The sequence below is a fragment of the Chiloscyllium plagiosum genome, unplaced genomic scaffold (assembly GCF_037043375.1).
Source record: "Chiloscyllium plagiosum isolate Xiang-an unplaced genomic scaffold, Cpla_swu_hap1 HiC_scaffold_29, whole genome shotgun sequence".
Taxonomy (NCBI): Eukaryota; Metazoa; Chordata; class Chondrichthyes; order Orectolobiformes; family Hemiscylliidae; genus Chiloscyllium; species Chiloscyllium plagiosum.
This window is the reverse complement of record NW_028270167.1, coordinates 6,665,380-6,679,873: the sequence shown is the minus strand read 5'-3', so window position 1 is coordinate 6,679,873 and position 14,494 is coordinate 6,665,380. Positions and strand designations below refer to the sequence as shown.

Below are 14,494 nucleotides of genomic sequence, written 5' to 3'. Positions count from 1 at the left end.
GGGATTTACATGTTTATCAATGAAAACCTGTGCCACCATTCTAAGTGATTGAAGACTTAACTGCCATCTAGGTTTGTCTAATATATCATATCAGTTGTATGACACTTTAATCTTTTACTTATAAATTCTGTGTCCTAGATATCCTGCCCCATTAGCTAACTTACAAAGGAACAGCTCTCCAAAAGCATGTACTTTCAAATAAAGCTGTTGGACTGTAATCTGGTGTTGTGTGATTTTTAACTTTGTGCACAAAATGTTAGTATTAAGATGCAGCAATCCATTAAAAGGAGGAAAATGGAATTTTGGCTCATACGGCTTGATTGGAGTGGGATGGAACATTAAAGTAGTGAAGTCTTGTTACAACTGTAAAGGTTGTTGGTGACACTGCACCTGGAGTAAAGTGTTCAATTTTGGTCTTCATATTGAAGAAAAGATATACAGGCATTGGAGGTAACTCACAAGACAGTCGCTAGACGGACTAACATATCAAGAATGGCTAAACAGGCAAAGTGTTTATTCATCAGCGTTTCGAACAATGAGGGGTGATCTTATTTAAACATACAAAATTCTGAGGGGGCTTGACAGTGTAGATTTTGAGAAGATGTTTCCACTAGTGAGGGAATTTCAAATTAGGGGATATAGTTAATGAATAAGGGGACACTCATTTAACACTAAAATGTGAAACAATTTCGTCTCTCAGACAGTACTGAATATCTGGAAACCTCTACGCAAGAGTTGTGGAGACTAGATCACTGAAACTATTTAAAGAGGAGGTAAACAGATTTTTTTAAATATCATGGAGTTGCAGGCTGTGAAAGAACAGGTGAAGCATGAGGTAAAATTAGCCATCATCTTATTGAATGGCACAGCAGCCTTGAATATTGAATGGCCTACTCCTGCTCCTATTTCTTTAGCTCTCCTCTCAACTTGTCCACCAACCACATTTTAAAAAGGCCATTTTTCAAATCTGACTGAAAAATAAACTGTGACCTCAGCCAACTTTTAGCTCATAGCATTTATGGCATTAAAGGGATAATATAATTTTTTATCTAAATGAAGCAATGTTGTATATTACACAGTATGATATCCCTCTCGTCATGAAACAGGACCAATTTGTGAGCAAGTACGTATTAACTATATATTAAACTCCAATTCACAGTTTAAGACAGTATCTGAGCCACTTAATGGTTATCTTGGAATCAGCACCAGGTAATTCTATATACTATGAACAAAACAAATGTATGCACTTACCTTTATCAAACAGCTTTGCACATTCGTGACATAAAGAAAAATCATGTGACCACTGCGCATCCCAGCCTTTCCCTGGAGTTGTGGCTCCACAACTCTTACATCGGACACACTTTGTACAGATCTACAGCAGAGGAGACCTTTATTAGAAATGCCAACTAGCTATTCTTCAGAACCCTTTCATTTCTTATCCTGGAATTAAATGTACAGTTCAAAGTATACCCTTTTACTGCATAGCATTTATTAACAATTCCTCTGGGCTTGGAGATCCACAATCTATTCACAGGCATCTCAGTTGTCTCTACTGTTGTCTACAACTGGGAAAACCTTGCATCTTCTTTCTGGTGAACAATCTGGCCTTCCTTTCATCTTTAACAGACTCAACACTCATATGTTGCCATGCAGCTTTCAGCATGCATTATCTGACCCCTTCAATTTACTAGAAGTTAAAGACCATTTCAAAATATAACGATCTTACAAAATCTCAACCATAACAAAATATACCTAGAAACTTAAATTCATGCTACATAAATGAAAGAGCTATCCATCTCTCATCTTATGTCCAATCCGGCAGCATATCAATGAGGGCCCCATTCAGTGAGCTATGGATAGATGTTAACTTGAATTTCCAATTGATTCACTTAACTAATGTTAAAAACGGATCCTTCAAGCCTAACACTCAATTTTTACCAATATTTAAACGGGCTACACATAAAATATAAAGTTGTTTGCTTCTTTACTAAAGTAAGACATGCAAATATACTTGGAATTTAAATTGGTTCACCCTCTTTGACCTTATTACATCAGTGAAAATTAAAACATGCCACTTTTCCAAGACTCCAAAGCAAATCTGAGATCTCAACTATGTAACACTGGTAGAGTGCCTGTTATTCAGAAGTACAGCGTATGAAATAATGTGCGCTGCACTTTGCTGTCTGTCATTTCCAGATTTAGTCCTGTCCATGTAAAAGGAGGGAACACTGGTAGCTGCATAGGAAAAATTTAGCCACAACTTGTCATATAGGTACAGCAGCAACAGCATGACAGATCTTCTACGGCATGGGAAAAGTAAAGGTAAGACTTTCTCCAGTGACTGGGAAACAGAATTTTAAGAAGATTAAGACAGAAGGGCCTTAATTTGGTACGTGAAGGAAACGTCAATTGAACACCATTCTAATGTATTCAACTGACAAATACAAGAAAATCCCCATGAAGAGTATTACTCTTGCAAAATATATTCTGTAACAAAGAATCCCAGGGATTGCAGCGTTCAAGAAGGCAGCTCATTTCCATCTTTGAGGGCAATTTGTTGGTTTAGCCAGGAACCGCCTCATTCCGTGAACAAATAGAAAAACTACACAAGTATAAAAGCAAAATACTGTGGATACCAGAAGTCTAAAGAAAGTGAAAATACTGGAATGATGAGCTTACTTCTCGTGTCATAAAAACAAAATATTAATTAATTCTCTCTCCAGAGTTGCTGCCAGACCCACTAAACATTTTCCCTTTTGTACAAATACATTTGCATATTAATGTTAGTTACATGTATTGACTAGCAAGTCTTGAACTAAGTCATTTTATTCATTCCATATATTTGTTTTATTCATTACCAATTTCCTAATGCCAAGAAGAATATTAATGCTTTTAAAATGGGTAAGGAGGCAACAAAGAGTTGATGGAATTTAAGCCATGAGGTAAAATGAGTCACATGAGAAAACAAAACTTACCCATACTTTCTTTTTCTTGGTTGGCTTTGTTGGGTAGTTTGGTCCCAGGCACTCTGGATGATAGCTGTTTCGACACTTGCCACACTCTAGAAGCTGCTGTGTAAAAATAAATGTTTTAAGAGATTGCATTTTACTTATGATAATCAGTCTTCAAGAGAAGGGATTTTTTTTTAGGATCAGTTCCCTTCTTTAGAGAAATTCTCCTAAATACTGCTCCAATTTCAATCTGATTCTCACCTGTTGGAACACATAAAAAAAGAAAATGTTTATGTTACACAAGGTCCATCAATCCAAAAAGAACTAATACAAGCTAAAATTTCAAGTCTGGCTTAATCAAAATTGACAAGGGGCAAATGGACTGAACATTTAGATGACTGAGCAAAAAGGTGCGAAAAGCAGATAATCATGAATAATTCATTTTACCATCTAATCCTATGGTGTTAAGTGCACTAATGGAGTAAACAAGGGAGTATTAGGCTAGAACTTGCTCCCTTCTATCACACGCTATTTTGCCTCACTAGCTCCTGATTTTAAATGAGCCTTCATGGAGAGGCAGAAAGCAGAACAGAAACCAAGAGGACTGAAAAATCCTGGAATTGACACCTCTAAGCCTCACATCTTGGCAGCTGCTCAGAGGCAGCAAATGCAGAATGGGTAGGTAATCAATTTGTCAGAGACATTGAGATGACGATTATGGGCAGAAGGACTTAAAACAATGGATAGCTTATAAAAGAAAATTTGTGTGCTTTATAAAATGGTAACATTTATTTTGAAATAAATAATTTATGTTGAAAACCTAGTTTTTTATGACTGTCAAATGATCAGCAATAAACACAACAAAGTTGAGGTTCAAAAAGAAAAGAAAATGTGTCTTTATTAAGAAGTAGAAACGACTATCAGGAGCAGACAGCAGTGATTAACACTTCTCCAAGGTGTTCAGAAATTTTAAACTCCAGAGGGAGTTAATCGGCTTTGCAAATGCATGACTCCTGTTATAGAACACTCCGGGGCATGAATAAGAAGGTCTGAGACAGGATTTGAAGTTTGCTCCTGCCCAAGTTATTTTAAAAATAAGAATTCGGTTAAAAGTCACCCTCAAACCACTTAATTCTTGTAATCACTGACATAGACACGGAGGATGAACCAGTTAGAAATGTGAATCTTGTTAGCATTGGTTATATTGAACTGTAGTCAAATTTACTTATTCTGTACTAAAATTAGAACAAGTCAGAATATCACTCTTTCAGCAGTATCAGGGGCAAATCCAAAATGCCCACCTAAAACAATTATGCGCAGCTTACCATTACCTTTGAGGATTTATTCTGTCGGCAACAAACATGACAGAATTTGCAGCGCCGACAACACCAGTTCTCCCACTGCTCCTCTAGGGGTCGCTCATTTTCCTCCAGGCAGAAGAGGTGGAAAGGCTCACAGCACACCTGACAGTAAACAAACTGCAAACAAAACACAAAGGAAAATAAATCAGCAAACTCTACACTCCTGAAGCGATAATGATTGTTCCCCTGAGTCTGTCAGATTTGTAACAATGTCACAATCCCTAATGTACATACAGCCAAATTTGTTTGTGTATACAAACTCTTCTTCATTTCTTCCCACCCCTCAAGGCTGTTCATTTCCACAATGGAAATATGTTGTGACTTTTCCATTCGCAGCAGGGAAGGTCCTATACATTTGACACTGAAAACCACCAAGCCTTGCGATTAGTCAGCATCCAAGCAATATTAACTTGTACATCACAATTCAGAAAATTTGAACACTGCCTGGTACCTATGGAATATCAAATGTCTTTCCAGACAGAAACATCACCTGGTTATATGCAGAACATTACAACACAGAGTTGATTATTTTACTGCAAAAAACTCAGTAGAACATGCATTGTACTATTACACTTTACTGATGCCTCTTCACCACATTTATGTTGCTTATGTTGCCAGTAAATGTTAAGATCAAGTTCCACTCTATCAGACACACAGCCGCTTGCTGACTCAAATTCAGATGGAGTTTAAACTAACTTATTGAGTAAGGGGTGATCAGAAGATTTTGATCAGAAGGGTAATGGTGTGGTGTGCTGCTCTTAAACAGAGTTATTTTACCAATGCATCAAGTAACCTTCTCTACTAAATGGAAGTCAAACTTCAGCAAGACTGAGAACATGAGATGGAAACCATACCTCGACATGTCCACTGCTGGCACAGAGGAAGCAAACCACCCTGGGAGTGATGGGTAAAGAAGTCAGGATACTAAGTCCACCCATCTCCCACACATTTTCCACATCACAGTCCTCCTGCCAAAGTCAGCAGAACAATATCAGAAGACATATAAACAGCAAAAAAAAAAACAGTTTACTCAATAGTTAAGTAATTTCATCTGAAGCCTACATGCGTTAATTTTCACATTTGCCGACTTCAGTCGTTCCTCCTTCTACAAAATGCACATAAGTTTTCCGAATCCATTCTTTAACAGTATATTCACTAGAAATATCACATTATAATGAATAGCCTTTTGTAAAAAATATTGTTTTGCTGTGCAGCAGCTAGGATCACACAGTGATTCAACAGGATGTTGCCTGGAATGGAGCATTTAAGCTATGAAGAGAGGCTGGATAAGTTGGTTTTTGTGCAGCAAAGAAGGTCAAGTGAGGATCTGATAGAAGTGTGTAAGATTATGAATAGCATGGACAGGGTTAAAAGAAAACAGTTGCACCCACTAATAAAAGGGTCAATACCAAAGGGGTACAATTTTAAAGTGAAAAGCAGGAGTTTAGAGGGATTTGAGGAAAAGCTTTCTCACCCAGAGGGTGGTGGGACCTGGAATGCACTGCCTGGGAGAGTAGTTGAGGCAGACAACCTCACAAACTTCAAAAAATACTTGGATGAGAACTTGAAGTTTCATAACATTCAAGATCATGGGGCCTAATGCGGGAAAGTTAGACTAGTAGAAATAGTAGCTTATTTTTGTTGCACAGACTCGATGGGTCGAGGGCCTCTTCTATACTGTATGATTCTATGACGCAAAACCTGGTATGATCCTTCCCGATGAGAGGAACCAATTTACAAGCAAGAATATCCTACATACAGTTGTATAGTTGGGTACTCTTTTATGATGGAAAGTATTCAAGTCTCCCAATCTGCAGAGATTTCTGTGGAAGGAGCATTATTTCCCAATCTACCATTCACTTCAGAAAACCAGGTAAAACAGCATTAGCAGGACTGCTACTAAATCTCCATGGAAGTTTTTTAAGAGAAATACCAGATCACAATGTACTGGACAGACAGGGAAAGGCTCACCATATCTTCAAGCATTAGAGTTTAGAAGATTGAACATGGAAGAAAAAAATATTCACTACAGTGTCCGAGAACTCAGCTAAACTGCGTATTGGAAAAGAATTAGAAAGAAGTGGCAATGAGGGGAGGGACTGACAAACACAATGGGAAAGTCAACTCTTACTGCTCCAAGAATTCCCTTATGAAAATGGAATGCCAGTGAACAGATGCCTGTGAGTATGTAAGAAACAAAAAGGCATATGGATAACTGATTAAGATTCACAGTAACAGTGTAAGGAAGAACCAGAAGGTCAGGATGTGTGTATCCATGAGGAATGGAGGAGGGCAGAAATCAAATCAAAATTAAGTTCTACCCTTCTTGTCCTAAACTAATATTTTCTATAGTTTATGACAGCTTAGCAGTCCCAGCACTTTTTTGTTCTACCTTGAAATCCACTCTGATCCTATGGACTCCGTCTGCTAATGGTTTCTGTTTTCCACAAGTGACATTCGTCAAAGGTGTGAGCAGGCTCAGGGTACTGGGTTCAAACTTACTGACAGCAATCACTTTATCCTAAAAACAAGAAACATTAAATAAATAAAGCTGTTGTTTGCTGAAAAATATTTGTCAGCAATTAGATATATCTGCTCAAGCTATCCTTTTCAAAAACATAATTTTTAACTGAGAACTAAGTATTGGAGACTAATTTATAACTTCTACTGGAAGTATGCGAGAAATATTGGTCACCATACAATTTACATTTTGTTCCATTAAAAAATGCCATTTTTTAAATTTCTCCATCACCATTTTACCTGCCCTCACAGAGAGTTGGGACCGACTACAGAGGTTTAGCTGCTCAGATCAGCTAACTCAGGGTGGAATAAGGATTACACTTGTGAACTTGTCTGTGTGGTTTAGTATTACAATATTTAGCACCACTGAGGGAGTTTAGTGATAATGAACCAAGATATTTGTTTGGATGGGGTGACAGGGATCACATGTAGAAAGTAAACAAAAAGAACCTGTAAGTGCAAAACTGGATTCTTCACATGAAGAATCCCACAAAGCTTTTATCATGCTTCAACAATTATGTGATTGGGTTGGAATACATGTCAGACAAAAAGACACTTAACTGTCATCAAAATAGAACATCCACCTGAATGTATATCCTAAAGAGAATTCAGACTTGAGCTGTCACTGCTTCATGGCTTAAAATGTGTTGCAGGAAAAGCGCAGCAGGTCAGGCAGCATCCAAGGAAAAGGAGAATCGATGTTTCGGGCATAAGCCTTCCTGAAGAAGGGCTTATGCCCGAAACATCGATTCTCGTTCTCCTTGGATGCTGCCTGACCTGCTGCGCTTTTCCAGCAACACATTTTTAAGCTCTGATCTCCAGCATCTGCAGTCCTCACTTTCTCCTCCCTGTCACTGCTTCATGCTCCACTTCAGCCTACTGGCCATCACAATAGTGTAGGTGAACTCGGGAGCTTCAGAGTAAGTGAGCAATGATTATGTAAATTCATATCCTAAAGGAAGTAAGTTTCAGGCTGCTCAGGGTATTTAACCCAATACTATGAATGTAGGACTGGAAATTCTCAAGAACAATGGCAAGCAGCCAATGACAATTTGCTGGTTCTTGTGTCTCTGACCTCTAGTTAGAGCCTGCACTATAGTGGGATTGAACCAAAGTTGGATTCAGTCCAGTTATGTGCTCTCTAAGAAAAGGAAAGGATATCCCAGTAGTTATTAAAATAGACCGATTTATGATTTCATTTTTCCTCTTCCTTCCCACAGAGAAGTGCCGGGTTTCCAAATGGCAAATAATCAGAGGCAAAATTCAACTGGGATGTCACAGTATGGGTAATTGCAGGTACAAACCCACATAGTATCAGGTTACAATGCAGCATACAATAATGTTCCTCAAAGAGGCCTTAAAGCAAAACACTAAATAAAAGAGTGAAAATAAAATGATCTGAAGAACCCAAAATGTTAACTCTGCTTTGTTTCCACAAATATAGTGCCAGACCCGCTGATCTTCTCCAACAATTTCTGCCTTCGCATCAAATAAAGAACGGCACTAGAGCAAAGTAAGGTGACTTACACTGCTGTAGGAAATGCCTGCAATAATCTTAATTTTGCAGGTACATTTCACTGCTATGTACACTCACCAAAAGAGTATTAACATTCTGACATTATTACCTGCCCATCATTATTTAATTTTATCAGTTTGTGTGCATTTGTCATCACAAATCTGTGACCAATGTAGTGGAACCTATCTCCACTTATCAGACACAGCACAAATCAGCATTAAATACTTTTCAATAGAGATGGGGAATGACACATCTTAAAGTCAAACAGTTAGTCACTGCAGTGATGTACCTGGATAGCTTTCATCATATTGCCATTCATGTTTTCTGAAAAAATAAACTTTAAATTCCTCTCTAATATACAAGTGATAACATTAAAACTTTTCTGTCCTGATAGCAGTTTCAATACTGGAGATAACATGAACAGTGACTGAGGTAAGATTGATGAAACTTAGTGCTGCTCCTAACAATCAATTATGAAGCATGACTGGTAAACGAACTATGAGAACATTACAACGTATGATTCAAGGGATTGTGAATAACATTGAAATCTACTCTTCAATTGGGGGGTGGCGATTTAAATTCTTTAATACAAGAGTCCATAAAATGAAATATAATTCCAATACTCACAGTACTTCACTCCTTGCAAAGAACAATCATAGTTTAATAATTCCTCATCTCTCCCTCTCTTCTAGGTTTTTTTCCTATGTCTCACTTATTTTTCATTTTCCACTCTGCTTTTCTACCTCAGTTGAAATTTCATGACTTCTGTGGTGATTGTCTTTCTCATTACTATGATCAGTGTCTCTTGTTCTCATCTTTCTTCTGCCTGTTTTCTTCTCTTACTTCCTTGCTTTTATTCTGTTCTCTTTCAGTCCTCCCTCAACAAAAACTTTGCACGAAGCAACCTGGCAGTTTAACGAGGATTTATGTGAATATGCTGCAGCATAAAACTAGTAGGGCATGTGTTTCAAGCTCATCATTTCTCTATTACAGTCCTGACGTCAGCTGGGCCAAGCTGAAGGAGAAACTAGTCCCAAGGGAAGGAAGGTCGGTTGGACAGCAAGTCATCCTAAGCCACACCTGCTTGTAGCCTGTCTTGGCAGCATTGGCAGATACCTGAAAGAAACTCATCCTGATGGAAAGATGCTTGATAAAATGGAGAATGCTATTTTAAAATGTTTGTGTCGGTTCTATTTCAATTCTCCTGCCCCATTATTCTTTTTAACTGATTTTTGGTATGACAAACAACAATCCAGGAATAAGTTTTTAATCGTACAAAACCACTGTAGGAAAAACATGTTAGTATCATGCTTACAAACTGGGAAGATAGAGTATTTATAGCATCCTGTTGCTTTAATATTAAACTAAGACCTTAGGTAGGAGGGACTGCGGACATGAATCCCCTACAAGAATTTTGTGTCCCCATGCCTCTGATATTAAAATGTGTAGAAGTTGGACTGGGAAAGAGCATCTATGATCAGAGCATGAATTGCACACATTAACTCTACCTGCTTTATGAAAATTGAAGCCATATCAAATGAACAAAGAGTCACTGAAGCCCATAGTGCACAGTCTTTTCCACTAGATTTAGATACATTTTGGGCCATCTCTGTGCCCTGCACCTGAAAAGTCTTCAGCATTTTTCCAGTAATGAAAGAAAGACAAGATTTTATTGAGCAGGAGAATTAGAAGGGTCGACTTATTAGTTTAGTGAAAGCAACAATTATAATGGTACCTTTTTGAAAAAATGGGGCGCCAGGTCCAGCAGAAAAACAGACTGAAAGATTATAAGTATATTCACCATTGCTTCTCACCTATTAGTATGAGAAAACCCGTGGGAAATATTCCTGCAATGTTTTGATTATGGTCTCCCGCAAAGAAAGACTTGTTTCTGTGAGAACACATTTGTGAAAATAATCCCTATGCAAATACCATTTAAATCAAAGCTGGCCTCAGTTGCTCAAACAGTTAAAGGCCAACTTTAACACATGACTATATCCAACAGATCTACTGTGTCAACTGGTCTCTGACCCTTAGGCTAGAGCAGCGCCAAGAAAATCAATCAGGATCCTTTCTGTGATGCTCGCTATATTAAAACTAATGCAATTACCATCTGGGTTAAAATGTACATTGCATACTGAAGACTGCCAGTCTAGTGAGCTGTACCTACTTGAGTCAGCAAAGTTAACTTCCCTTTAAAATCATACATCTTCTGCATGAATATACTGATGATATAACACCAATGCCAGAAACTCTCGGCTCCCAGATTCTCTACAGCAAGATGGGCAAAGCAAGGAGCCCCATGTGTTGTTACCAGCGTTAAGTGAAATGCCAAGGAAAATCAACAATTGGCTTTTTATGCATTTTTCTGAGCTGTCATTGGACAGTACTGATAGCTAAGAATCCTCTTTTGTCACGGATCCATATGTAACAGGAAGATCTTAATGAAAAGTGAAGGGATAAGAAATGATTAAGAGATAAAGGTGGGCAGCTGAATAGGTTTTACAATGTTAGCATCCTGGGAGAGAATTATGCACCATACATGTGGACATTGAAAATGTAGGTGCACAATTTAGGGATATAACTGAATTGCAGCCTTGTTTGGTTCCATGTACTTTTTTTAACAGACTGAAAATTTGAGGCCATAAAAACGACACACTGTCTTTTGCACACTAGGATTCCCAACAACAGTACAGAGCATCATGTGCTGAGAGTAAAAACTGTAAATTGTAAAATCTAACCAGGATAAGGTGAAGTAGATGCAACATTTTTGGCCTTGACATGAAGGATGGTTCTAAGACACCTGATGTGCAGTTCAGCCAGCATAGAACAGCACAATAAAAAGAAAGAACATCGGATATCTGCAACTTATGGAAGCATCTTGGGCAAATGCAATCAGAAGATTTAAAACAGTGGCATGATTTTTAATATCATCAGAATGATAAAGGTTACCTAGGAGAACACACATACACCAAAATGTGCTGGAGTTGTCCTTTAAATAAGGTAGAATTAAAATGCTAAGATGAAAGTTTAAATCTCACCTTTTCTTTCGGCTTTTTAGTTTTTAACTGAACATTGAAACGAGCAGGGGCTTTCTTCTGCTTGTTCAGCTCTAGTGCTGGGGAAACAAAGATCTTTATTAAGCGACAAACCAAGATGAACCTTTCACTGACAACAGGTTCAGATCGTATGAGGCATTTTTTTCCCTGAAATGCTTCAAATTCAGTAAAATCTGATGTTACCTAGCTGAAGGTACAGCGGCCCTTTAGTTGTTTGAGAACGGACAGGGGCTTTATGGTACCTTTAACAAAAGACATTGTGGACAGTTCTGATGGCTCAGTGTGTAACTTAGCCATACAGATCTGAAGATCATCGGTCGACTCCCAGTCTCTGCTGATGTTTGCCAGTGTGGTATGTGGGGACTCTACAAATATTCTCAATACTCTAGGACAAGGATTGAAGTCATGCAGGGCTCCAGCTCTTGGGTGCTATCCAGCAGCCACCTAGACACAATGAGATGATTCAGCTGGGGTCAAGCTTGGCTGCGATACCCCATGAGATTAACAGCATGTCATAATTTACCTTAAAGCTCAGTTATGGTAAAATACCATTTGGGCAAGGTACCAGAGTTGTGTCTGTAGAACTGCCTGCATCAGAGGAAGGGAGATAGACGAAAATGGATATTATATGGTAAAGCTGGTAATGTACAATCGCACTGTACCATTTTAGGTGGTAAGTGTGTATGTACCTTTCCTTTTCTAATTTCCTTATGGGGAAGATTCCGAATATTATTAGGAAGAGGTCCCATGCAAGTTGGGGAGCAGAGGTGGAAATAAGTAGCTAAGAAACCCCACAACACCCTCAAGAGAGACGTTAGTTGAAGACTGGGGTCAAACTGCCTGCCTGCTCTCGAGTACATCTTAAGAATCCTCAACAAGAGGGAAAAGAAATAAAACAAATAAATTGGAAGATGCATCATATATTTCAGGTGCTAGACACTAAACTGGCTGTAGAACAATGTAAAACCAATTCTAACAGTTTTATCTTGAACTCATTAAACAGGAGTGCCACAGTTTTTGTAATGGAAGACAATCTGGTTTGACTGAGGGAACAAAGTGCTCGAAGTCAGGAGGTTCTCAATATAACAACCCGAGGCACATACTAAAAAAGAAATTCTGCACAAAATATTTCCTGCATGGCATGCAAGCATTCCTTAAAACTTAGCAAAGAAAAATGCGTAACAATTATAGATTGGGACATCTTGTAATAGCATTATTCAACACCATCAATGTATTCCCACCTGCAGCTAATGGACTAAGACAAAGCATGAGAAGTAATCAGCCACAAAAGGCAGGGAAAAGTGACTTGCTGTCAGATAAATGATGTGACATTTGAGATGACAACACTTTAAAGGAAATAACAGAAACTGCCATTTAAATAAATCTTTAAATACAAAACTTGAGAATTTTTCAGTACTTTTATATTAGAATATTGCTTTCCAATTGTCTTGTGACCTTGCAGAGAGAGGACACAATCAAGTAATGCCAACCAGTTCTACGTGTGAAGAGTTTGACTGGTAGATGTCAACACGTCTTGTAGCTGAGAGATATCAAACTGGTCTGGATTCCCCTCCTGCACCTCCCAATAAGATCCGCAAAACAGCTAAGAACAATGTACCTTTAGCATCAAAATAGCTAAGAACTACATGCTTATTATACAACTGGAAGGGGGATGAGTGACATCTAAGGAAGTGAAAACCCCACCCTGAAATAATGCAGTGCATTATTAACAATTACACTGTTTTTGCAAATGAGTAGATTCATTAAAATGATGGCCAGAAGGAACTTTAGCACTTTTACATTAAAACGTCACTCCTAAGCACAAAATGGAAGTTAATTCCAGTGATGTGCATGGTAGCGTAAATGCCAAGCTCGGATTACCTGAATCTGTTTGCAATGGCTGTTTTTTCTTAGGGTCATTCAGCCCAGGCTTGATTGATTCTTTCTTTAGTTGCACAGGTCCTGGCTGCTGAGGCAGGCTGAGGTCAGGTGGCTGAGGGGGCTGTTTGTTAGGTTTCCGGATAGGTGAAACTAAAGCTGTCTGTTGCCGGGCTTCAGAAGGTGAAGAGGCAGTGTCTTCCTCAAACTGCTGGTCACTGTGTTGATGAGGAACCTGGTTAATCTTCTGGGCATGTTCCTGCCCTTGTGAACCACCTTGGGGAGAGCTTTTATGGCTGGAGTCAGAATGCTGTTTGACTGCTGGAAGTTCCTTCTTCTCTTGTGTTTTTGTTTTCTTTTCCTTTTTCTTTACTAAGAAGCAAAGTTAGAACATATCAGTCATAATGAACAGGATACAATTCTCATCAAGCCCAATTCCCACACCTCTCCAGAGGGCAGAGACTCATAGACAACATGGTTCTACTGAAACCAACACATCAGGCTGGATAGGTTACTATAGCCTGGTGAACTTCAGCCCATTGATTAACTGTCAATAATGGACTATCATGAATAATCAATTTCCAAGAGTGCTCTGAAGGAAAGCAGACATTTTTTTCAAGAAAATGCTGCCTCTTAATGGGGAGCAAAGGCTGCTAGCTCAACACAATGCATGCTCCATATAGTTCTTTACTACATAGCTAATCCATGAATCAAAAAGGGAGCATCACCCTAAAGCATTGTTTCGTAATTTGAACAGATGTATCTGGAGATCACACTAGCCACTTCTACTCAATCTGCAGACATTTTAGCAGCTGGTCCATTCCAAGCTCTTCCAGGTTTAAAAAAAAAAATCCACCGACTTAAGACATGACCCAATACGATAAGATAGTACAATTTAAGGACAAACAGCCGTTTAGATGAAATTCTAATCTACTGTGATAGTTCTTTTATAATGAACCTCAACACTTTCACTAAGACCTAACAAATATAAATACACAGGCAGCACTAATTTATGCTTAATTAACTTCTCAATTCAATTAGTTACAAGAAATGTATAACTTTAAGGGTAACAGCAAATCACTAGGCAAGCTTTACAGTGCCATTTAGCAGGGGACTAAGAGGATAAGTGTCTATGATGAGGGGAGTAAAATTACAAAGGAAGGAGAGTTTGGAGGAAATAAAACAGATTTTTACCTGTTACATAAATAC

At 38.4% G+C, this 14,494-nt stretch overlaps 1 protein-coding gene across 4 annotated transcripts in view; it reads right to left on the bottom strand.

Annotated features, from left to right (window-relative positions):
- kmt2a (lysine (K)-specific methyltransferase 2A) overlaps positions 1–14,494 on the bottom strand; it is a 149,968-nt gene that overhangs the window by 70,733 nt on the left and 64,741 nt on the right. For 2 of the 4 annotated variants that reach the window (XM_043676499.2, XM_043676503.2), the window contains exons 7-13: positions 13,289–13,657; positions 11,390–11,466; positions 6,705–6,833; positions 5,167–5,280; positions 4,277–4,429; positions 2,976–3,071; positions 1,252–1,372 (exon numbers count right to left, since the gene is read on the bottom strand). In XM_043676499.2, coding sequence (XP_043532434.2) covers positions 1,252–1,372; positions 2,976–3,071; positions 4,277–4,429; positions 5,167–5,280; positions 6,705–6,833; positions 11,390–11,466; positions 13,289–13,657 — 1,059 coding nt within the window. The remainder of the gene's footprint in view (positions 1–1,251; positions 1,373–2,975; positions 3,072–4,276; positions 4,430–5,166; positions 5,281–6,704; positions 6,834–11,389; positions 11,467–13,288; positions 13,658–14,494) is intronic. The other 2 variants (XM_043676501.2, XM_043676502.2) reach the window with 2 other exon arrangements.